General features: G+C 33.5%; 1 protein-coding gene across 1 annotated transcript; it reads right to left on the bottom strand.

Moving 5' to 3' along the window:
• Positions 1–2,636: 2,636 nt before the first annotated feature.
• Positions 2,637–26,615, bottom strand: LOC128215512 (intraflagellar transport protein 74 homolog). Its single transcript, XM_052922195.1, has 21 exons — positions 26,532–26,615; positions 23,860–23,900; positions 23,567–23,613; positions 22,899–22,953; positions 22,536–22,613; positions 20,539–20,683; positions 19,844–19,904; positions 18,811–18,870; positions 18,132–18,193; positions 17,549–17,627; positions 16,783–16,905; positions 15,856–16,040; positions 14,818–14,897; positions 13,719–13,772; positions 13,181–13,221; positions 11,986–12,042; positions 11,012–11,132; positions 10,280–10,443; positions 8,914–9,039; positions 6,642–6,702; positions 2,637–4,478 (listed from the first exon to the last, which is right to left on the bottom strand). Coding segments are annotated over exons 1-21 (1,761 nt in total). The 5' UTR covers positions 26,534–26,615; the 3' UTR covers positions 2,637–4,359.
• Positions 26,616–26,805: the final 190 nt, after the last annotated feature.

Here is a 26,805-nt window from a genome sequence, read left to right as displayed (position 1 = left end):
CTTAGCAGAAACATTCCCTCAACAGGCCCACCTCAAATGCGATAAAAAGTGTAACTGGGGTTGCTTTCATGTATGTGTAGTTTGTTGTATGTTGGCCTTAGCATTGCACCTCTGGGCTTGTCCATCAAGTTTTCATAGTATTATAAGGGTAGATACAAGTAGGAGAGCCCGATAGCCAACCAGCCCCCCCCCCCCCCTCCCCCAAAAAAAGAAAAGAAAAGAAATAAATAAAAACATTTTGTCTAAGTTTACTTTTCATACACCAGAAATAGTTATCACTTTCCCAAACCCCTGACAACACTTAAAACCTACTAAATGCTCTGAGGGAGGGGCGCAAGTCAAAAAGTATTTCCCCTTAGTTACACCCCACTCGAACATCAATTCCTTAACCTGCCCCTGGATACCACTAAGTGCTCAGGACATGGTCAAGTGGAATCTGATCTGTAGTCTTAGTTATTTCCCAGTATGTTGCACTTAGAACACCTTTTTTTTCAAAATATGAACTGAAACCTTTAAGGTTGCAAAAACAAGATGTACTTTACAACTGGCTAGCTGATGAAATACTTGAATCACCGATTCCTACATGTTTAAAAGGAAAACCACAAATATAAAATTGTGACATATGACGTCTTCAATGTGTTTGAGCGGCTGTTAACGCCCCATCAAATTAAACTTTTTCCAAGGATATTTTGCTCTAGGGTTTAAGTGTCAACTCATGTAATATGAATTTAATTGAATCACTTACACCTCAAATACATTTTATGCTTTAGAAATAATATTCTTTAAAACATTGAATAAATTGATGTCTATCTACATTAAAATGCTTAAGAGAATGAGCTTTTCAAAATAATATTATTAATTTTGAAATATTCCCTGCTTTAATGTGGAAAGATAAGTTGTGCTTGAGTAAATTGAGAAATGATCGTGTATCTTCAGGGGTCTTACCAATAGTTTTAAACATTTTGACCAAGCTTCAACCTGTTACCTTTAGGAAATAGGGTAGAAATGTCTTTAATTTCATGAGTAAGCAGGGTTTAAGGTTTTTAAAGTGACACTCTTATTCAAAATCAATACATACACATGTATAACAAATATATATTTTGACTGATACACCTTTAACTACAAACTAAATAATGCATTTATGGAAAATATTAATTACAGAAATTAAATGATTGGTGAATACTAAAAGATTTACTGTGATCTACTATATCTCATAAGGTAGAAAAACCATGTTTTATGCAGTCATTTCTTTCAAATTTAACTCGGTTTCCTTCATAAGAACCATTGTTTTCAACATTTATTAATCTTTTTTGGAATATTAAAACAATATCATTAATTGTGGTAAATCTGATCTGGGAGTAAGAGAGCATCTTTAAGTAAATTATATCTTAGCCATAATACTTTTTTACCGAGAAGCCAAACAATTCTAAATAAGTAAGATGCAGGTTGGAGGAAAAATATGGTACAAAACAACATTCCCTAATTACTATTTCTTACAAATTACTTGATATCAATGATGGAATTCAAATTTCAAAATGTGTAAATGTAAAAAGAAAAAAAATGAAATCAGCAATCTCGAGGAATATTTTTTGGCAATCACAGTAGTATCAAAGTTTATGGCTACTCAAATTACAGCGACAGGAGAAGTCAAGTAGTAATGTCAATAGACACACATAATATAAATACAGTGACCACTAGAAGTGGTGCTAATTACTATAATTGTGATCAAATATGCAATTTTAGGACACCAAGTTTGGTGATAAGCGGTTGAGTGTAAATCCAAATTTAGAGAGCAAACATTGTAAATACAGTCTTTGCAAAATCATAAAAATAAAATATTCTAAAATAATTGATTTGACAAGACTGATTTGAGGTAATTTATATAATTAAAGGGCGATAACCCACGAGTGTCTTAAGCGATATGGCTGATTATCGAATAATTGTCTGAGATATTATGCTCATACACATTCTGCCAAAATTTGGTGAGGATTGGACAAATGTTTCTTTAGTTATTTATCTGGAAGTTTTTTATTATTTCTTTAATTTAAGGGTGATTACTCTCGGGTGACTAGAGCGATATGGCTGATTATCGAGTTGTTGTGATATTTGCCAATAAACATTCTGATCAAATTCGGAAATGATTGGACATAGCATTCTAAAGTCATTGAGCAGACAAGACCAATTTAAGTTATTTCAATAATTAAAGGGCGATAACTCTCGAATGACTAGAGCTACATGGCAGGATATCCAACTTGTCCAAGATATTATGCCAATGCACATTCTGACCAAATATGGTGATGATTGGACAGAGGCTTTTTACCGAGCTAACAACATACTGGACACTGAATGTCCGCCACAGGTTGAACCATAATACGTCCAGTTCTATGAACGGGTCTTTAAAAACACACACAAAAAATCTTGAAATAAATTTGATAGGAGTAGAAAAGAATGGGGAGCTATTCCAGCAACTGCACCTACTCGCAGCATTGTTTGCATCTGAATATTGTTCTTCAGAAGGCCCTGGTATTTTAACAAGGACTATAATAAAAGAGCATTTAAAAGCTTTCTTATATATTTCTTTTACCTTTTTTGGGGGGGAGGGGGGGGGGGGGGGGTACGATTCACTAAGACATTAATTGATATACAAAATTTATTCGCAAATCAAATGGAATAAATATGTTTTTACAATATCACAGATCTACATGTTCATTTGGACGGTAAAGAAATAAAGTACAATTGTGATGAACGTTCTCTGATAAGGCGTTTTTAAACATGTAAGTCATCCAACTTACATTAAGTCATCCAACTTCAAACAATAAGAAATACAAATAACTAAAACAAAAATCATGACAGAATTTAACTGGTGTGTGATTTCAAGCTTCCCTTTTAAGTCACATTTTCATTTTCCAAACTTTTCTTTTTTGCAATATTTCCAACATAATGATCGTATTGTATTCAATGTATTTAAATCCTACGACTATACAAATTTTTCATTGAAAGAATTTCTAATACAGGGTGAGGAATCACATGACTTAAAGCTGTTCTCACATGGGTCGCCACGGGTCACAACCTATGTAAAGAAACCAGTGAGTGACTTAAATTTTTAAATAACTTTTTTGACCAAAAAAATATGATAATATCCATTAGCCCATAAAAGACTATGCTTTTTTCTGCTCCTATACATTTGAAATATTTAAGATTTTCTTTGTTTTTTAATGATGCAAACTTTTGCAAAAATTTCAGCATTGCATCATTCTACAAAATTCTGTCAAATTGAAATTTTGGCATGACCCATGTGACAACCCCTTTAGGTCACGCGATTCCTCACTCTGAAAACATTTTTATAAAATGACTTATATCACTATTCTAACAAGAATATCCTTCTTGCAATGGAATGTAGTCATGTTTATAAATCATATAAACAAAAAATTTAAAGCCACACAATATAGGTTAAACCAGATAGATGCAAAAAATGTTTTTGTTCTAATTATAAGCATTATCATGTTTAACTCATATGATTCTAATAATCAAAACAAAACAAAACAAAAACATATTATATGTTTTATGTACAGTTAAAAAGATATTAGCCTTGTAATTATTTTGTATAAACCTATATTGTTCCCCTTTAATATTTGGCAATGAAACGACAATGTTGAACAACAAAAGCCTTGCTTCAAATAAAGCTTCAATTACCACTTACAGCCAAAAAAATAAATAAAAAAATATGATAAACTTATAACATTGTAGGCTGAACTTAGCACATTAAAACAACCAAAACCATGTTTAATAATTATTCTTTATAGTGGGAATAATAAACTCTTTCCAAAATAGCTCTTTTGAGTCATCGTCATAAAAAAAGGTACTGGTAACCTCTTTAATTTAGTTTGATGTATTTCACTTTTTATCAGTTCACATCAGAAGTTAAAATTACAAGTAACACATGGCGTTATAATACAGACCATAAAGGGATTAGTCACCAGATGATACAAATGCAAGAAAAAAAGAAAATGGTCAAAAACTTACAATAAATTGATACCAATGTGTATAACCCATTGAATCTTACTTACTGATGTAATACATCGCTTAAGAGTTTTTTGTAAGTCTTACAAGATTTGGGACAACTGATTCAACTGTACTACTGCATTATCAAATATATCACGTTAACAATGATGTCATTTATCACATTGTTAACTTTAACAAAGTTCTGAGCACTCGGCCCAATGTCGAAGATAACCACATTAGGTTGTGTTTTTTTTGTAAAATTAATCAATTTTGATGAATGTCATAAGAGGCGAAGCTGAAGAACTTTTCCAAAATTTGGGCTTTATCCAAGCCCACAGAATGTATGCCAAATAACATCTACATGCTTGGGTTGTTCGCCATCTGTGTTTGCAGCTGTTGGTTATAGTCGGTCACACCGCTGAAGACACGCTTGCTGATCGGCCGGTAGTTGCACTCCATTGTCTTTGCATTGATGACTGGGTTCAGGTTAAGGAATTATCAAATATTAACCATGGTAGCCAATGCATACATGCCATATGCCCCGGCGGGGTGAAAAATCCCCCGGAATTCCGATCAATCCCCTGGTCCCCCGCGGGGGGATCCATATCACCTGGAATTTTAAACTAACTCAAGGTTGACAGAGGAAAGCATCCATAATATTATGAGTGTGAAATTCCATGAAGGACCATGATGACTAAATCCAAAAATTATTGCAATTAGAGTGTTTCTGTATTTATTCTTATATCATAAATGAAGATATTGCACTAAATTTTGCTGCTTAAAAATCTCCTGGCGTAATATGAAAATCCCTTGGAATTCAGACCAAAATCCCCTGGGAAGTCTCTCAGAAATATGGCATGTATGCAATGCAAGTTCATATTTTGTTTGGTGAATTAAGGAAACAGAGCAAGAACCTATGTCCATGACTACAGTAAGGGGTCCATGATTTGATGGATGTAAAATGTACAAACATTTGGAAACTATTTTGTTAGGCCAATATGTTGTAAACTTAATCCATACCATTATTTTACCAAGAACCCATTTTATAGCGACCACAATATTTTAAGATTATAAGTTCTACTGTAAGGATGATATTTAGCTCTAGCAACTGGATAAGCTAATGTAGCTAGCTATTTTTTCCACAGTAAAATTATTTTAAGGAAATTGAAAACTGCTGTTGTTGACAATTTTAAATGAGCTATTATAAATACATGTTTAAAACCAATCCTGCCAAGGTAAGGATTGGTTTTCAAATCGAGGCCCCAGGACACTCGTGTAGCAATTTCTATGTGTTTTTGTTGAAACCTTAATTAACCAATTAATGTATAATTTTATATGTTTTGAAAAGCTTATAAACCCAGTACCTAGACATTGAATTTGGATCATCAAGCCAGAGGCCATGTTTTCATGTATACCGGTAGTTAAAATCTGAATAAATTGGCTAATGTAGCTAACAAACTTGTGAAATTAAAGTTTTATGTAGTATATATCATTCCAAAGTCATGAACATGCATGTTAAATGAAAACTTTGTGGTCAGCAAAGCCAGACACATGGGTTTTCTCCGGGTACTCCTGTTTCCTAACACAAGAACACGCTCTCGTGTAACATAATGCCAATGAGAGTGATTAATATAGAGTTGAAATAACTTGTTTCTAAATTGTTGCCAAATAAATCCAAATTGTAGGAAAATAAATAAGTTTAAACTAATACTTTTACTCTGTAATAGCCTATATCTGAAGGATATGATAAAATAAATAACCTAAAAGGTAATTTCCTGCTTAAAATTCTCAAAAACAGTTCTAAAAATTTGCTTATGTCAATTCAGATTGAGAGGCATGTCATATACAGTGAAAACTCACTAAACCGGATCTCCACAAAACCGGAATCCTCAGGATACCGGACTTTTTTCAGACTCCCGGTTTTCCCCCTTCTATTTTCAATGTAAAATAATCCCTACAAAACCGGAACCTCGGAATTCCGGATACCGGACAAAAAATCGAGAAAATTTGTTAGTTGCCAACGTAATTTTACCTCACAAAACCGGACGTATATTTGTTCAAACATGTCAAAATGATTTTGTGTATTAGGAATTCGCGAATCGCATGTCACTTTGTCACTTTGTTTTGACAGACGGTGCATCGTTAAATATTGCACCTGTGATGTTGTGTTAACTTGATAATGATGATTGCGCTGTGGATTGACTGCCGCGCGATAATCAAAGGATAATCAAGGCTATGTCGTACAGTTTGGCACTTTCAGCGCTCGTCTTTAGCAAGTAGTGCTCTCACACCACACTATGTGGTATAGTGTGGTGCTCTCGGCTTAAGCAAGGAGTGCTCCCACATAGGGCTATGTCGTACAGTTTGGCACTTTCAGCGCTCATCTTTAGCAAGTAGTGCTCTCACACCACACTATGTGGTACAGTGTGGTGCTCTTGGCTTAAGCAAGGAGTGCTCTCACACAGCACTATGTGGTACAGTGTGGTGCTTTAGGATTAAGCAAGGAGTGCTCTCACACAACGATAACCTAGCCCTAACCCTCAAAGAAGACTTTGCAAGGTACAAAAATGAGCAATTCAGGTAGTATGGAAGATCAATTGTTAACTCTAGCCCCGTCTGCTTAGTCAATAAAAGGATACAGTCTCGCATCACAAAGTTATTCTGTTCATGGTGTTGCCATTTTCTTTCCAAATTTCCCAGCTGAAATAAAAGATTACCTTTTATTACTGGTGTTTGAAATGGTTTAAAGTCTAAAGTAAAAGTTACTTACATTTTATAAATTGCCGACTAAAAGACAAATCTCATTAAAACATTTTTGTCCAAAAGAGATTTCAATATCAAAATCAATGTAATATAGGTTTCAGTTGAAGAGCACAGTAATTATCCTTTAGTATTAGCGGTACATGTATGGTAATTTATTATATGCTTTCCGGTGGTTTATAGAGATTAAATAACAAGAGCTGTCACAGAGACAGCGCACTCGACTATTCCGCTGCTTTTCAGTGTAAGGATTGAAAAGTTTTGGCGAAACATGCATGGATCACTGTTAGATTAGATTTCAATGCAATACATAATGTGCTGAGATATTAACATAAATGTGGTTACATTGAAAATTTTAACCAGAATTTTTAAGTCTAATAATAAAGGGCCATTATTTGCATAATCTAACTTGGTTATTCAATTGCGTTGGGTGGTTGAATACCATTGTATAAAGTCTCAATGCAATACATCAAGTATTTGCTGAGCTATTATCCTATGTGTGCTAACATGCAAAACCTTAACCAGAATTTCTAAGTCGCATAATAAAGAGGCAAAAATTATATAATATGAAAGATAGAGTTATCTTACTTGATTAAAGAAGAAGGTTAAATGGTTGGTAGCCACTGTGTAAAGTTTCAATGCAATACATGATGTATTCGCTGAGGTATTGACTTAAAAGTGGTTACATGCAAAACCTTAACCAGAATTTCTATGTCAAATAAAAAAGGGGCCATTATTTGAATTTAATGCAAAATAGAGTTATCTTACTTGGTTAATTAAGTAGGTTGGATGGTTGAGTACCATTGTATAAAGTCTCAATGCAATACCTCAAGTAGTTGCTGAGATATTAACCTATGTGTGCTTAAACGCAAAACCTCAACCAGAATTTCTAAGTCAAATAATAAAGGGCAATTATTTGCATTAAATGCAAACTAGAGTTATCTAACATGGTTTATTAAGTAGGTTGGATGGTTGAGTACCATTGTATCAAGTCTCAATGCAATATCTCAAGGCCTATTATTTGCATTAAACGCAAACTAGAGTTATTTAACTTGGTTAATTAAGTAGGTTGGATGGTTGAGTACCATCGTATAAAGTCTCAATGCAATACCTCAAGTAGTTGCTGAGATATTAACCTATGTGTGCTTGCACGCAAAACCTTGACCAAGGTGTGACGCCAACGCCGATGCTTGGGTGAGTAGTATAGCTCTCCATGTTCTTCGAATAGTCGAGCTAAAAATGCTATTAGAACGGTGAAATAACATCTTGATTTCTTTTCACTGTTTTGAAATTTTACCCTGCTTTCAATTCAATTCATTCAAAATCCTTTTTAGAAGCATAAAATAAAAATAAAAATTGATTGTTGCAATGTAAAGATCGCAATATATTTCACCTCATGAACACGAAAAGTAAATATTTCAAATGTGGCTATGCCAAGTTAAATATAGCTTTTGGGGCTCACTCGGTGAAATGTATTACGATCTTACACTGAAGCAAACAATTATCCTCTACGTAATCAGATAAAAATACAATAATTCTCCATATTGTTTTAAATGCGCACAGTATACATGTAGGTTTACATTTGATAGATGCATAAGAGAAACATATGAATTTAAGTGAATTATTAAGTTTAACTCATTTTACTTAAATGATCAAAGCCATTAAATCAGATATAAAAATATTAGTGATATTTTGACGTTTTTTTATCTGGGAAATTTGTGGCCACGTAGCTATTAATTGAGAACCCCATTTATGAAGGCACAGTTCGTTTTTACCTGTACACAATTCATATGCTTTTTTGGTTTTGGATCATTAGAGTCAAATTGGTTACTAATACATAAAAATAAATATTTTTTGTTGTGCATTTATTGAGTGTAACCCTATATTGTGCCCTTTAAGTTGTAGGCCTTTACAACTCACTTTCCAACTTTTTGGTCAAATCTGCCTTGCAAGCCTTACTCAAAGCAGGCAATGTATACAAATAACAGGGGTCATATTCAACAACTAACATAGACTTAATTTCAAGATTAGAATCTAAGTGTTTTGATTGGCCAGTGTATTAAGCTGACCAATAGGCTGAATCGAATCACTGAGGCATGTCTAAGGATAAGAATAAGATCAATAATGAATGCATCACCAGATCAAGCTTACCTGAGTGAAGGTCTCGTTATCATTAAGCGTTGATTTTAGAGATTCATATGTACTGTTGAGCTGCTTTAGTGTACGTTTAAACGTTTCCTTCCTCTTCGCAAGGATTACACGGTCCGACTGCAGTTTCTGTGGAAAAATATCGAATAGGTCAGTTTTGTGTAATAAAGTTAATACCAGTTTTAAGCCTATCATAATTCTAATATGCACCACATAAAGCAAAACAGGAGCTCCGCCAACAATTAAAAAAAAAACAGTTGTCAGAGGAATGGGACTTGCTTCCAACCAAATTCCCTATGTCATATGAACAGGAGTATGAAGTTGGATTTTTAATGTTGATATGGTTTTTAAGCTATTGTCACAGTTTGTGCATGACGACCATAACAACAACACCATGGATATCATATGAAAGTGCCATTTCCAAAAAAAATAGATTTCTGTAAATCAAGTGTGTCGACTGTCAGCAACAACGATCATTGATGAACCAAATTTATACCATCATGAATATAAAAGGGTTAATGATGATCCTGATTTTTTCCCCTATATCTGACCTTGAAATTTAGTTAAAATCTATAGCATTTGATGGACAGTCATTTTTACTTCACATTTAAATACCATACAACTGCACATCAATCAACCTTCAAGTGTAATCAATTGACCTGGGAAGTGTGATTTCAATACCCCATGAAGACCCAAGAGTGTGGCATATTGCGTGGGTCTACATCCAATTATCATGGTGAACAATTGTGCCAAGTCATGAACATCTGTGACCAGTTGTTTCATAATCCCTCAAGTTACAGCCCAGACAAGCAAAAATACAAGGAAATTTAACCAATGATCCTTAATTGTGACCTTGACATTTCACAAATTGAAATCCGTAAAGAACACGATACTCAGGTTTCGCACAGAAAATGTTTGCGCCAAGTTATTTTAAAATCCCCTAACGCATGGCCAAGTTTGAGCCCACATATGCTTCAATACAAGGATTTTTACCAATGACACGGAGACCATGACCTTTCGATCTACCAATATGGGTTTTGCATTCTACATGCAGCTTCTTATTTGAATAATTTGTTCTAAATTATTTAAAAATCTCTCAATGCATGGCCAAATTACAGCCCAGAGAGAATGATGTTGCACACTCTGGACGAAGTCATCCCTATGTGTCTGACATGTTTCGACAATAAAAGCAGATGGGTCAAAATCACATTATTTTAGACTACAAGTGAAAAAGAATAGATATGCAATGATGCTGTCAGAATATAACTTATATAATTTATAAAAGATTAGATGGCAAGATTTCAGGAAACCCCTTTGGAGAAGGGATAAGCTTTATATTTAATAAACCTAAAAAGCAAACAATAAATACCTGTTTCTTTTCTTCAGATTTCCGCCTCAGTGAGTCAAGGTCACGGAAGGTGACCAGTTCCGTTTCCATGGTAGCGATCTTCTCTTTCAGCATGACAAGCTCCGTATTAATTTTGTCTTCTAGTTGCTCCACTTTTTCGAGGTCATCTCGTAGCTTCTCATTCTCTATAAGAGTAATAAAAACTACATCATTTGCTGCTGAATATTTTACATAAAAAGGCACTCTGGTAGCAATCTCTATGTTATATTAAGCTCTGTGTTCATTTTTTTCATTTTCTCTAGTTGGTCCACTTATTTCCCACTTGGGTTGTCACATAATGTCTTTTTCTCATATGTATGGTATGAGATTGTTTTGAATTAAAAAATGGTTATCATAGTGTTTAACATCATCTAAGCATGGATAGCTCAGAATCAATCTTGTGTTTGGATTGCAAGCCAGACTGGACCCTAACATATTTTCCGGCGCTTCAAAAGCACATTGCCACAGAAGCAAAACTTTTTTTTAGATGCTTTCTTGACTTCAAATTTAACGCAAGTTGGAGTGTCAATACCAATGCCATAAAGACACAATGAAAAGATACCATTAAACTCTTTTTTTGGGTCCCTGGAGCCATTAGATCTGTGGAAATCTGCTAATCCACAGACAAAAAAAACAAAACCACCTTATGGATTATACCAGTGAAACTTCACCTGTACAAGGTTTTCAAAACAGTAGTAGAAACAACAGCCTTACCTTGACCAAGCCCAACCGATGTGAACTCAGACTTTTTCATCTCCCCCTCCTTAAATGCAAGGTCCTCTTTCATCTCTGCAAGTTCATTCTGGCTAGGCAAAGCCTGGAAACGACCCATGTTCTGAAATAGAAAATGCAGACATTGTTACAATTTTCCAATTTTATAATTTAATTTTTAATTGAAAGTTTTACTATACATTTTTGTTATTTAAGGTTTTATTAAATGAATTTGCACATAACAAAACAATACTGATGCAAAAAGAAGAAATTATCAGAAAATATCATAACCCATCTGTTATATTCAGAATATTTCTTTGATCAAGCTAGTTTTTAGAATGAACAAATCATGTCTAATTAAGGGGAGGTAAGAAGCCCCAAAATGACAAAATGCTAACTCCGAAATAGCTAATTTTGTGATTAAAGGGAAACTAAAACCCCTACATCTACAAACCAAAACAATCTTAGGTCAAGCATTTCTACATCTGTTTGGGACCATCATGAAAGCTATAAAATATATGTAAGTTTTTTCTAAAATCATTATATTAGTCTTCACAATATAGACTGTGTAGTCCTTTCAATGAACACCAAGTCATTATTAGTACAATCCAGTATTACAGTTAGTATCTACAGAGTTAAATAATATGCAATTCAGTATATCAGAGGTCTGCCACCGGTCTAAAACCTAGGGCAAGGCAAACACTACAATGAAGTCAAACTTATTTCCCAATCAAGCCATTTTCTTTTATATCATTGTGGTTCTATAAGGGATTTCCTAGACACAGAAAATTGGAGTCCCTGAATCAATGGTGAAGCGAAGGACTCCCATTTCAAATAAGTTTGCATACCTGGGACTCCTAAAAAGACTTGCATTGAGTGAAAACCATATATTGGGACCCAGTATAATGATCAGAGACCCCAAGGTTAACCATGAGTGTGCTGTATAAATCCTGTACCTCTATCTTCTAATGACTTACCCTACTGATATGTTCAAGAATGCTAACTACATTCTGTTCCAACTCCCCAATCCTTTGCTGAAAGAGAAAGGAAAGAAAGTTTAAAATAAATGGCTTTTACATGTAGAAACACATTTAAAAAACATAAATACACCTTTCCTGTTATGTAAGGCCAAAATCAACATATGGATTGTTCAGCCTTATATAAATCATTTCAGAATTAAGGGGTAGGAAAGTGAAAAATAGACACAACCTATCAATCCATACCTAAAATGTGGGTAAATGGACAGAGAAGTAAAAGGTATTTTTAGTTCTGGCCTAAAGGTGATATTCTTTCATTTAACTGTTAAGAGTTATGAATGCTGGTTGCCTATAAACTGCGCTTGAGTACTAGGTTTCCTGGGAAGAACCAGTGCTGATATCTATATTCAGACGCCTCAAGGAAGTGCCCACTGATAGACTCCAACCCATGACCTTTATAGTGAGAAGCACACACCTTAACCTGACATCATAATTTAAAATTTCTTTAACAAGCCTGATCACTCTATGTTCAAATAATAGTAATATAATAATAATATATAGTAATAGTAATATACTATATGAGCATTAACTATTTCACCGTTTTTAACCACATTTTCTAAATGGAACAATAAAGAGCCACAATTTGCATTACATGCAAGATAATTATAAATCTGACTTCATTAGTTTATTAGGTTGGATGGTTTGGAGTCATTGTATAAAGTTTCAAATTGACAATGCCAACCCAAGGTGAGTAGTATAGCTCGCATAGTCTTTAAATGGTAAAGCTTATAATAAAACTACCATTTTTTTTTATTTGAGCTTATGGTCTTTGTTTGTAAATTTGATCAATTCTAGAGCACTAGACCAGGTTGTTCAATTTCGACAATGAATATAATTTTGTAGTAACAAAACGAACAGCTATTTGTACATGCACACATATATTTAGTTTAATGAATCGATCATTGATAGATTTTCAATCCCTGATAATAGATAATAAATTTTGGCCTGATTCCCAATCATCATTTTTTTTTTTTGGATTTAGCTAGTAAGTCAATTAAACAAATCATGTCTAATTTTAATTATCAGTAAGGGGAAATAAGTCACCATAAAATGAGAAAATATAAACACTGAAATTACTAGTTTTGTGATTAAAGGGAGGCTAATATTGGTTATGTAGTGGTAAAGTTTAACTCACATGTTCCTGTGACTTTGTCTGCTCAAAAGTCTGCAGGAACTCTGAAAAAAATTATCTCATAGTTTATTCACTAGAATTTAGTTGAAATATGAACAAAATACACGCATGTCGCATATTTTTTTAATAAGTTTAAGTACATTTTTTTAAAGTTCATTTATTCAAAAGAATTTCATCTTGATGGTAGATTGATATTTGTCAACTGCACTTTTCAGACCAAAAATGTCAGTTGAATAAATGGGCTAAATTAAACATAATCATAAAATCTTAAATGTTTAGATATGACCACTATGACTGGCAACATTTATCAGACTATAAAATTTACTTTTCTATAATTTCCATTTCTTGTCTATTATAGAAAATTTGGCCATATTTTCACCTACTCAAAGTTAACATGACTGAGCTGGTGGATCAAAGGGGTTTTGAGAACTCTTCAGGTGATCAACAGGTTAATTGATTTGATTTGGGCTTTTCACAGAAATATTTTTTTTGCAGTCCTAATTTTCATACGAAATTTAACTAGTCTGAAAGTAAAGATTACCATCCATGGTCTCCTCCCTCTTCTTGAGTTCCTTGTACTTCTGATTTCTCTCACCTAAAAAAGAAAACACAGTATAAGGTTTACACCAATTATTCTAGCTTGATTGTCAGGATAACTTTTAAAATAAAAAATATTCTAGGTTGATTGTCAAGGCAACTTTCACGGTAAAAAATGATTTTCAAGTCAACTTTTCAGGTAAAATTTATGTAGCTTTATTGTCAAAACAGCTTTAACGGCATTGAATTATCTCTTTTTTAGTCTGCCTGCGAAGTTTAAGGCCCCTTGCAGCTTGACTAGGGATTCCATGCATTCAAATAAGTTACCTTGCCTACCAGTAAAAAGGCCATATAAAGACAATGAGACAATTGGTTTAAGGATTGATTAGATAAGGAGTTTTACTGAGGTACTGAGGTACAATTCACTGTGGAATACTCCTGTTAATAATGGTATATATCACCCTTGAGTCAGTTTTCTGGGTTGCAACCAGTACTAGTGAATTATTATTAGGTTTCAACTGCCAAATATGTAGAGTGTATGTATTTATAATATTTTTGTAGGATTTAATAAACATACGGAAATATTTGACAGTCTTAAGCATTTCATTCTATTAAGGCAGAAGGGTGGACTTGCTGGACCCCATAAGGGCAGAAGGGTGCTACCAAAAGAGAACAGGGAGCAGCACCCTTCCTGAACTTCCTAGCTAAAACCCTTACATAACATTAGCAAATCCTTTTCTGGTTAAGGGGAAGCAAGTAGCAAAAAAAGTGGAAAATATGAACACTGAAATAAGTGATTTTGTGGTTAAAGGGAGGTTACTACTGGTTACATATTGGAGCATTACAATTCTCTCAAACACTTATTTCCAGCACTTAACTTAACCCTGATTCTTCAAATATGTTTATCTAAATGGTTTTTCTATTTGACTTGAGGCAGAAGTCCTTAATATACGCAAGTTGGCGGAAATAGGTTGTACAATCCTGTTAGGAGAATGGAATTTCCACAGGCAACTAGAGAGATGCATGATTTTAAAGAAATGTTCAGATGGGAAGACGCCTATAAATCAGCCTTGTTATAAAGAGTAAAATCTGTGTATCTGTACCCTGGTTTTCCTCTATATCCATATCAAGCTGGTGGATCTCCTCCTGAAGTGACTCAATCTTCTCTCGGAACTCATTGGTCCTGGAATATATGGAATACATTGTCATATGTGATATATACAATGGAATACATTGTCATATGTAGTATATAAAATGGAATACATTGTCATATGTGATATATACAATGGAATATATTGTCATATGTAATATATACAATGGAAGATATTGTCATATGTAATATATACAATGGAAGATATTGTCATATGTAATATATACAATGAAGGTGGGAATAGTTATAGTTAATTTATGATGCATTTCTTTCTCAATTTCTTTTTGCATTTTGTCCCTACTGTTAATTATCTAATTAGTAAAGAATGAGACAATATGAAATATAAATATTATATAAAGTTGACGTCACTTTCTTTATACATTTGTATTGTGTGTTTTTTTAATATGGTCAGCTGAAACATTTAGAAATCAAAAGTCCTCCTGTTTGTGTGATTAAGTCAATTCTTACTAACAAGACACCATTAAATATCGGATCATGTACGTTCATGCTAATTTACAAGCTTGTTTAATAGATGAAACTATCAATTCCAATTCCTGGGCCGTTATTCATAAAACATCTCAAATCATTTCCTTACTTTCCTTAGTCAATTTCCTAATTTAATTAATGCTTTATCTACATTGACTTTATTGAAAGTAAATATCTTACACCCAATGCTTTTGCATCTTAAAATCATTTTTTAGTAATATTAGATTATGAATATTTAAATCAGTTGGTGTTATGTATTTGAAAGACATATTTCCAAGGTGGGTAACTAACTATCTCTCTTTATAGGGTAAGAGAGGTCTAGTGGTTTTGGTGTCCGCCGCTCACCTAAGAGGTTGCGGTTTCCATCCCCACCAGGGATACTTTCTCACCCCCTCTCAAAATGGACACCAATACTAGTTTCTACCCAAGAAACAGACTCAAGAGTGATTCTATAAGCTTTCAGCTTTCTTTACAATCAAGCTTAAAGAAATAACTATAAACTAACTGTCTCTCCATGCTGGCGATCTCCTGATTGTCCTCTTTCACCTGTTTCAGCAGTTTTTCCCTCTCTTCCGCGGGGCTTGACGTTGACTTTGCCTCTTCAACAAGGCTGTCTCGTTTCATCTCAAGCTCGTTCAGCTGTTCGTACAGACGGACAGCCTCCTGCTTCACCTGTGACATTGACAGCTCCTGGAATGGGTAGGAAAGGTTTTAATGGGCCTGCATAAGTTTGATTAACATTTAATTTTGATATAAGTTGCAAGTTTTGGTTTGGTATGTATTGAGAAGACTTTAAAACGTTATATATCTAAAAGCAATATGTATAGCTCACCATGTACATTTCAATTTGGAGAAAATGAATGAACTTGAATTGGAAATTATATCTCTAACAATGATTCCCATAACACCCAATGCTCAGGTAGTGTATAGCGTGAGACATGACTGTCCCATTTTCGTACTAACCTTAACAGTCTATGATGACACTTCAAATTATTGGTTACTTAGTTACTTCATATCTTTTAATATTCAGAAAAAAACCTGACAACTTTTTTACCATTTAAGAACGCATACATAGAGAACATATTAAAAATGTAAAACTATGGTTAAAATATTGACATAGGTCAAAATGGTTTCACAGCCTTTATAGTGTCTGTGATCATATTATAATTAAAAAAACATTTAACTATATAAACTCCCCACCAACCAGTCTACAGTACTATTAACTTCTTTTGTACCAGTGTCACTAAATATATGTAAAATCTGATAAGAACCAGTCTGAGGTAAGATTAAACACTTCAACAAAGAAGCACTGTGCGCTTAGCAACATGTAAACAAAGGCATAATGCTATCCTAATTTTTCCAAGAAATAAAGATATTTATTTTGAAATAATAAATAATTAGAATGATTATTTATTTTATCTGAATATTTGACCTCATTAAGCCCTTCTGTCTTTGAGTTGAGGACGTCCAGCTCCTGTTGACCGCTCTCCAGCTGTTTTAACATGTGTTCGTTCATGTCCTTCAACCGGAAATACTTCTGACGCATTTCTGTGTCCTGCAATGATCAAATTACATTTATTATCAAAATCTTCAAACTGAAAATTATATTATTTAGTATTTCTATTTAAATAAAACTTCCAATTAGATTTATAAAACAAAACCTTACATGCATCTATATAAAGAGAATTTTAATACATCCATAAACCATGCCACAGTTTCTTGAAAATTCTCTTCATACCGGGTGAATATTGTAAGAGAAAAAGACATTCATTTTGTCAATCTTAATTCTATTTACTTTTTGCCTACATATTACCAAAAAAAGTCATTTATGCATAAAACAATTGAAGTATTACTTAAATTTTTGAGTGATTACTTATGCTTATTGCATGTTCTTAAACATTTTTTTATCAACATAAACAAATGATAAAATTTGGAAGAAAAACATTTCAGATTTTGAACCACACCAGGTTATCATATGGTTTAATGACTTGAGCAAATGATGGAGTAAATACTTGAATATTTTCAAGAAACTTGGGCCATGTCATTAACGAGGTTGCCAACCCTTTGCTTCCCCTCTCTGCTTGTCGTATGTACTAACTAGGAAGGACGGCAAATTTTAGCTTTTCGGGTATATGATTTTTTTACATTTTTTTATATACTTTAAACAAAGGGAATTGAAATACTTTTCCAATACCTACCATATCATTGACGAGATTGTCAGCCATGCGTTTCTCCTGATCCAGTTCTGTTTCAACCTGTTTTATCTGTTCTTCTTTCCTGAAAACACAAGGAAGGCACTTAACAGTTTATGATGCATGCAGCGCTCAACAATTGTGATGTAAGAGCAATTAATAGAGTCAACATTTGTAAATGAAAAACTTAAAGTATATTTTATAGTGAATTTTTTTATTGTGCAGAAAGCAAACTTCATGGAATTGATTTAAATCATTTGGATTAGAAGACATTAGTGGTATACTGAGACTTTAAAAACGCAATACAAGTGCTTGGAAAATTACTTTTGATAAAGAAAGAAATATTCAACCCAGTAAATTCCTCATGAAAGTAAGATTCTTGGAGCAAGTACATGTATTCCATCTTAAAAGTCTTTCAGTGTACTTATATATACACAAATTAATAGCTACTTAACCAGAAGTTAATGAAATAATATATCTGAAAAGCAGATCTATTACTGTTAAACACTGTTAAATCAAGCCATGATTGGTTTTTGTTACAAACTGTACAATCAGACTTAAATCTATATAAAGATCTGATATCACTTACTTTTGTCTAACTTCAAACAGGTCTTCAATTTTTCGTGCCTCCCTCTCATTTGCTGCTCGAAGCTGGAACAAAAGAAAATAACTATCAACTAAAGGGAAACAACCAGTATATAATTATACTGACTTGATATTAACTTCTTTAAATTTTATGTTCATTGAAAACTCATTTCAGTACATAAAGATGTTTAACTTTACTTTAGCAAGGTAGTTAGATAGTGATCAAATTACAAAAATGACAGATTAATTAACTTTAAAAGATTATAACACTGACAATATGAAAAAAACACTTTAACATGTGTCACTGTGTAAAGACATGGACATTAATTTTCAACTGACATAAAGGGATATGATTGACATGGCAGCTGAAGGGCTGAAACCTTTTAGTAATGGGTTTTGGGGAGTGATTTAGGCCCAGGGGGGTTAGGCACTCTGCCAGAGAAGCAAAACTGGCTTTGAGGGATCTCTTGAGGTCAAATTTGAAGCAGTCTAGAGTGTCAATACAAACAACAAATAAAGTAACAAACAAAATGTAACCTGTTTACTTTATTCAAACATGCAAATTGTTTTCACTGGAACAATTCTAAGTTCTGCGGACAAATCATATTACTTATTATTTTGGGAGTATTTTAGTTTGATAAACTATTCTAGCCAACTTCCCCCTTGTTCCCTCGGTCACTTACATCATTGAGATCAAACTCTACATCTTGAATGTCCTCATCTGTGGTCAGCTTGTCCACCAACTGGAACATCAAAAAAAGTAGAGTACATTGTACTAACATAGTATATATAAGTTACAGAGCTAGTTGGAGTTTGGATTTTGAAGGTTCAAAGGCAATCAGTGAATTTCTACGAAATCAAAATCTAAAATGCACTCAATATTTAAGGCATGATATCATAACAGTTGAGAGCTGTTACATGTATGCTGAACTCTGTTTTCTCAATGTTCTGGTTATGTCAAACTTTTTTACTGTTCCAGAATCTATTCCTTCTGTTTGTTTATGAACAAATCTGCTTATGCAGATTTTATTATCTTGAATATTTGCTATATTGAAGTAATACTAACTTCTTTCAAACTATGACAAAATATAGGTTGAACTGAAGGTGAAAATGTTTCATGACCATTTGCAGCATGTCAAAATGACAAACTGTTATAATTTGATGGATAATCGGTTAGTGATAATTAATGAAGTTATTTTTTGTATGTATTTAATGAAAAGACATTTATTGCTCAAGTGTGTGTCAGGAAAGAGTGAATTTATGTTAAGGGTAAATTCAACAGAGTTGAAAAATTTCTCTATAATGTATGTAGAAAACGAACAGGCATAACTGCCTATTTGAACTATTATAAATGCATCTTGTATTAAATTCTGACTATAGTGAATGTATTGTTTCGGTTATGTCGAATGTTTCTTATCTCAAGTATTTCCTAACATCTTGACAATTTCGACAGGTCGGGTCTTGACTGTATGGTACTTTTTCTTGGTTCCAATGGATCACAGAAAAATTAAACATTACATATATATATTCTGTTTAAACATACTCCAAGTCTCACAAAAATGCGTGCATGTATGCTGTATATTAGAAATCAGTTAATTTTATATTTAGCTAAGTGAATGAAATATCAGTAAAAAATCACTCAGTGATTTGTCTGAATATAAAGTGACTCTAGACCATAATATAACACCAATTATACTACAATCTCCTGCTACTTACAGTGTTGTAGTCACCAAGTTCTCCCTGTAGATCTTTAATCTCACTAGCCAGAATCTCCGCCCTATAAAGTATAATACACATACATGTAAGTAACATTTACAACCTGTATTATTTTCTCCTATTTGGGGAATATAGATATATTGATATATAATTAAGAACATATGTTAAAACTTAATGATTAAGAAAGGCGAAGCGAGTAAGCCCTTCCTTAGCCATAAAGATTTTACATAATATGTTCTTACTGGCTTAGATTATAACATGTTTTCAGAAAGCAGGGAACAAAATTATGATGTCCTATCTTAAGAGCATTTCTTTAAATTTTAAGCACGGTACTTATTGGAGGCCGATAAGTGATCTCATTTGATGGAAATATTGGTTATAATCTTAGTGCCGGATAAAAACTAATTATGTTCAATTCTATCAGGAGCCAAATGCTCCCCTAAAAACTTCAATGAGAATATTATCTAAGACAAAGAACTCTTCAGTCTTTTGTCTAACATTCAAACATGATTGTAGTATTTGATAGAAAACTGGTGCGTTAGGTGAAGTCGTATTGATTAAGACTTGACAAGTGAATTAAACAACAACATTATTTTAGTATCTTAGAGTTATGAAGAATATAAAAAATCAACCAGGCATTTAGCTAACTGCTAGAACTTTGCAACCGTACATAAGGACCCATAAGGACCCGTCACCTTTTCTCATAAGTAAGGTAGCTTGAATTCTCCTCACTGACGTTCTCAATCTCCTTATTCAGACGGCCGGTTTCTGTGTTGAGTTCATTGATCTTGCTTCGAACGAGACCCAAGTAGTACGTCCTGTCATGCACTTGTCTCTGCCCTGAAAACATTGCATTGTATCAGCGTTATGAACGTGCATGTTGTACTTTCACTATGTCTATTATACATTTTTCATTACTCTCAGCAAAGATTAGTGCATTCAGAACTTAATTATTTCTTTCTACAGCATTATTTTTTGTTGGAAAGTATTTTTGGTTGTTGTAATTTGAATAATTATTTAAATATTGTATTACAATTTTAAATCATAATTGAATACTTTAATCAAGTATTCAATAACTAATAGATTTATTATAAACAAAAACTGAGCTCTGGAAATCGTGGGCTGTATAAATAGATAATTCCATGATGATATGCCATCCCCATCCTAAACATAATTATGGTTATTCGAAAGCATACACTATTTTCTAAACTAGGGGCATTGGTAAAAGCACTAACAGCCAGCAATATAATTACTTTTTTTACCGACTATGTACAATAAGTAACTAGAGCTATTGCAGTGATAAATACCCCCCTGTGTGTCACCCAGTTAGAAGAATGGGTCAATGTTGCATTTAGGAATTGACAACATTAGCATTTTTGTTACAATCATTGTGTATTGTGATGCGTTAGACAAAGCTTTTTCAACCCATTTTTATTTAACTATGTCAAGGACAACAACTCTAGCCCAAGTGGAATGTGACAGAAATAGCAGGTGTACCACAGCTATGCTGATTGACATTCTGATGGAAGTTTCATGGGTGTAGATAAAATGCATACAGTTTTTTACTTATCCAAGAGCAATTCCTCTTGTTATACATGTACATATAGAACTATAAAAGAAATGGCAGATTTACATCAGCCAATGTTGACTAACATTCCTATGAGTTTCAAGTATGTAGCAGGTACATATGACACAAGATTTGTTTGAAATGACGAGACAGGATGCGACGAAACGAATCATGAAATGCAACTTCTACATAGCCCCAAGATATATATAAGTTGGGGTATAATTATCAATAAAAGTGGCAGGGGATAGTAAGGCAGCTATTTTATGAAACTACAATATCTTAGTTGATAAGAATAACTGTGTTTGGTGGAGATAAACAAAGATATTTTTAGAGTATAATTATGATATATTTTTCTACAGTATAAATCCATCACCTGCTTGACCTACAAAAAATATATACATTGTACATTTCAAAATGAATAAAAAAAAAAAACGCAGACTAAAAGCATTCATTACTGTTTAAATGAAATAGTAACTAACTTTTTTTTAGTAAATTCATACTTTTTAATTTTGGACCAATTGATTAAGGATTTTCAGGAAAGAATGGGAAATTGAGATTTCTTATATTACATAAATTGTTCAAACATCATGTGATTCCACCTCATAAAAAAGTATGATACATGTACATTGAAAATAAAACAAGAACACGTTGGACAACATTACTTTTTTGTATGTGAAAAATATGAAGAATAAAATAAGCACTCTCACAGATAGACTGTTTTGACAACTTTTTAATTTCATTGTCTTGGAATAAACAAAATATTGCATAAATGATAAGACTGCTGATTAAAGATCAAATTTCAGTTTTCAAAATTTACGATCCAAAATTGATGTTTACAAGTGCTTTGAGACAAATGAAATTTTTGGCAGAATTCCAATCAATTCAGATCTGTTCTATTGTGAGTGATCTTATTAACTGATTTAAAAGCATTGATGGCAAAATCAGCTGATTCTGAGACAAAAAATAAGTTGTTAATGTGATCAATTTGTTAGAGTGCAGCTTTAAACAATAAGTCAATTAAACAGATTTTTCAACACATTACAATGTAAAACAGCCATAACACAGCATTGTATGTTTAAATAAGCAATAGAAAGCTTATTCCTGTCTCATCAAATGGTGACCCACCTTTGGCAGCTGTCTTCATTCCTCCAAGACCCTGCTGTGTCATTGGCCTGTCGACAACCGTCACCATGGAATTCAGTGCTGAAATAAATACAATCAGATATTTGTTTCTATTTTATTCTTAAATGATTATCCTCAATCATCAACATGATTGCCAATGATAGTGTGCATTTCCACCATGTTGGTAAGGGGATCAGGGTCTTTATGATTGGGAAACTAACGTTGTTTGAACTTTATTTGAGAATTCCCATTTTTCCTAGAAATTACACATAACAATAATGCTTTTAATTAAAATTAATCAGCAACAGTGGCTTCAACAGGCATTCAAGAAAGTAGATATTGAAATAAAGCAAGTGAAAGACATACCAACACCCCCTGCACCTGCTCCTCCCCGAGTGCCAGGTCTGGCTGTTCCAGGGTTCTGTAAAAAATGTTCATTTCCTGGATGCCAATTATATTACATGTACCAGGTACAATATTAATACAATTAACATGCCTGCACTGTACAGTATACTGTACTTAAGAATATATGTAAGAAATCTTTTTTAAAAACCTTTCCATATCACTTCTATATCATTTACCAAATGGCAAGATAACGTTCAGCTGTTTTATACAAATGACGTTTCTCATTCCCATATAAAGTAACTCACAGGGAGGGCATTTGATCATTATTGCACTTGCGCCTCTGTTTACAAAACTAAAAATGTCTCTATGATGGAGTTTATAAGTATCTTCTACCACCACACAATAAGATTTTATCCCAAGCTGAGCGTAGTTTTTTAACTGAGTTTCCGCAGAAATCCAGCTAGAGGTTGAGGATGAACTTATCTTACATGAGCAGCCATGGTAGATGCTTAGCCTTTTTCTGCCACCTCAGATAAACAAAATATAATAAAACATTTTTTTTTCACTGAGACTTTTGTGTGGAGTGAAGAAAAAAGTAGTTCCATAAGGGTACTTTTTCTTATTTTTGCCTGTGGGCAAGATAAGGATTTCCAGCATGGATCAACATATAATACACTGTGGGACCTTACCATTGCCGTTGTCAGTCTTGTGGCGGTGCCAGGTTGCCTCCCAGCAGCTAGAATCAATCAAGAGTAGGCATTAAATGAAGTATAATAGTTAAAAATTAATTTTTATATCAATGACTTTATGTCAATGTTTGTTGGGGTTGAACCGTACTAGGAAAACCTGAAATTCTCTCGATTCAAGTCATAAATTCATGGTACTATTAAGTCTCAGATCTCATTGAACTGTACTTTAAAAGAAGTCAATTGTTAATGCTAGGTTTATATAACTATAAAATCTATATGATAGTATATAATACCTGTCCCTATAGGCCTCTGTCCAGTTTTAGGTCTGCTAGCCCTGAAGAAAAAAAGGATATTAGATTAAAACGTTCATAAGCAAAGTCATAATCTGTCTGTTAAACTCCTGTAATAAGACAGATGGAAAAAATATTATTGGTAACTGTACAGCAGTCAACGAAATTAAGCTTATGAAAGAACAAGATTGATTTCTTATACTATTGTTTGAGATCAAATTTTTGAACAAGCCCTGCTATATGAAATTCAGAAATAGAGCAAGCTCGGAAAACATTTTACTAGTGCAGGGCTTACGGGCTTGTGCTAATTTCGACCACTGATACAGTGACTGGGAAATAACACAGTATTCAGTAGACTTTAAATCTGTATCTATGTTTGTCACAATAAAAGCTGCTCTTCAGTCTAAAGTCAAACTGTACAGAGCTTTCATTACTTGGCAACATAACATAAAAGTCAAATCATTCTAACACAAACCTTTCCTGAAATTTCATACTGGATTACTGGTACATGCAAGTTAAAACCACACAAATATTTACCAGGAAAAAATATGCTACTGACTGACTGACTTAATGCAATTTATGACTTTAGTCTGAGAAGGTGTCAATCTAAAAACGCCCAGTAACAGAAATGCCAAATTTTGAAAGGCCCACTTTGAAATAAAAAACACACCAATATTGTGTTGGAGTGGATTTGACTTTTAATTTTACAGGATTAGCAGTGTTTGTATTTAATGAGGTGATAATGATAATAATTAAAATGTCCTATTGATGGTTATGTTTTGTCCCTGATGAATCATGGTTAGTTTTTTAAGGAAGAAGAAGACAGGGCGATAGGGACCTTTTTGGACAACTACCCGAATAGGGAGCTCTGGACATCGGAATATTTAGCAAAGATCGTAGATAAAATATTTATCGAATTAGGCTGTCAGGGTTTCCGCCAGCCCTTTATGGCTTGTCGGGCCCGACGTGCCTTCCGCTGGCAAGGCTAATTACCGACACGCGTTAATTATGCCGACATGCTTTAATCCGCGTAGCGACAATCCTTATCAAAACAATCATCAGTTTTGACAATACACAATTTTGTTGCGATTGCAACGGTTGCAACGGTTGACTGACAGCCAGAAGGCGTGTCGGGACTATTACGGCATTTGTATCAGCCATTCAGGATCGACGACAGCATGAAGGCGTGTCGGTGAGGTTCAACAGTGTAATCAACCAAGCTCCTCCAATTCTTTATCAAAATGGGAATGTGTGAAAAACACCACTGTCGTAATTGCGACCTTCATCCCTATAATCATCTATGAACGCAAAGTAAACAATAAGTGTTAATTGATTTCGGTAACATAAATCATGTGTCGTTTTATTTTGTTTCTTAATCCCGAGTCCGTTTGTTAACCAATTATTAAATTGTAAATGAGAACCGTGTTAAGATATCTGTGTTATTATAAACAATGGTTATGCTATGTCGTCGTATGTAATTGAGTACCGTTCCCGTCTTTAGTTTAGTGTAAAGTTATATTTTGTGTTGCTTATTATTAAACTTTGATTATTTTATCGTTCTTTTAATTTATTTAGAAAAAAGATAAATAAATCTGAAAATACACATTACATTCCCTTTAAGTTATTATTTAGCCGACCCGGCTTTAAAATATTTGCTGTTGCAGCTTTAAATACGAATACACCCACGAGCAGTCGCTTTGCTCCGGGCTCTTTTGTGTTCCAGCATGCAGCGTGCTTTACACGTTTTGCTGTGATGTCAACGGTGTCAATAAAAATAATACCCGCACTAAACGAAACATGAGTCGATCAATATCGTCGGAAAACTTGAGAAATACCAATAATTAATGAAGAGAACAAATTAAACCTTTTCACAAATATGTTTAATGTTAGTCGGACTTGAGTTGGTAATTCTAAATCATAGAAACATAACTGTAAACTTGTTTAAAATGCAGGAAATTGCACCATTTTGGATACGAAAATAAAAAAAATCGATGTCGGAAGGGGACACCCCTCCCCTTCCGACATGCCTTATGAAATTCCTGGCGGAAACCCTGGCTGTGTATTTTTTTAATGGTAAAGTTTGTGTTATACCACTCACAAAAGATGAACACTGATATACAATTAATAAAAAAGTATTTTGAGTTTTGCTGGTTAAGCTATTTCTGTATCCCAATATGATGCAAAATGCTAATTTCTGATTCAATCAATAACAATTACCGAACACATAGGTTTATGAAAACAACATAATTCAAAGACAGTTATTATAATTGGGCATTTCCGGTACTGGGCCTTTCTGGTACTGGTTCTCTAGTACTGTGCCTTTTTGAATGTGGGCTTTTTGATGTGCTTTCATCTTAGAACAATAATAATAATTATGGATATGTCTCAGTAAGAGGGAACCGAGGATTTAATCAGTGCCATCTAGTTTCTGAAGCAGACTGTCTACCAAAATATTATTACATAATATTACACAATGATGAAGAGAATTATGTTGTTTAAATGTATATGCGACATATTTACTCTCATAGTATGGATTGGCATTACCCCACCCACTTTTTTACAATAGTTACCAAGTGTAAACAAACGCTAAATTTTAAAAGTCAGTGCTCATTTTTTATATAAATATTTCTATATCATAAGAAGTATTGAATTGTTATACCACATGTTGTACTTACATCTTAAAACCACGGCAGCTTACTGCAGGACAAGAAAATATGTAAGCTGAGTTTTGTTGTACAAATTCTAGTTTGGAATTTATAAACAAAGCTATGCCCTATTGTACAAAATGTTTCTGAAATGCGCAACGGAACTTTATAAATCACCCAATTGCCTACACAGTGAACTCCCTTACAAAGTATAATGGGTATTGGAGTTAGGAAGTAACGTTGCGATGATTGTTCAACTTTCCATTTTTACTGGGATCAATAACAATCCTACTCCTAGATTCTT

This window comes from Mya arenaria, chromosome 13, assembly GCF_026914265.1.
Source record: "Mya arenaria isolate MELC-2E11 chromosome 13, ASM2691426v1".
In the NCBI taxonomy this organism is placed as follows: domain Eukaryota; kingdom Metazoa; phylum Mollusca; class Bivalvia; order Myida; family Myidae; genus Mya; species Mya arenaria.
Note: the sequence above shows the minus strand (reverse complement) of the source record. Positions and strands in the feature narration are given on the sequence as shown.

Excerpts from the sequence above, each read along its gene's own strand:
- LOC128215512 (XM_052922195.1), bottom strand. Across the intron at positions 17,628-18,131 it reads CTGTTTGAAGTTAGACAAAA|GAAAGAAGAACAGATAAAAC; the intron begins GTAAGTGATATC and ends TTGTGTTTTCAG. Across the intron at positions 13,773-14,817 it reads GGATATAGAGGAAAACCAGG|GTGAGAGAAATCAGAAGTAC; the intron begins GTACAGATACAC and ends TTTCTTTTTTAG.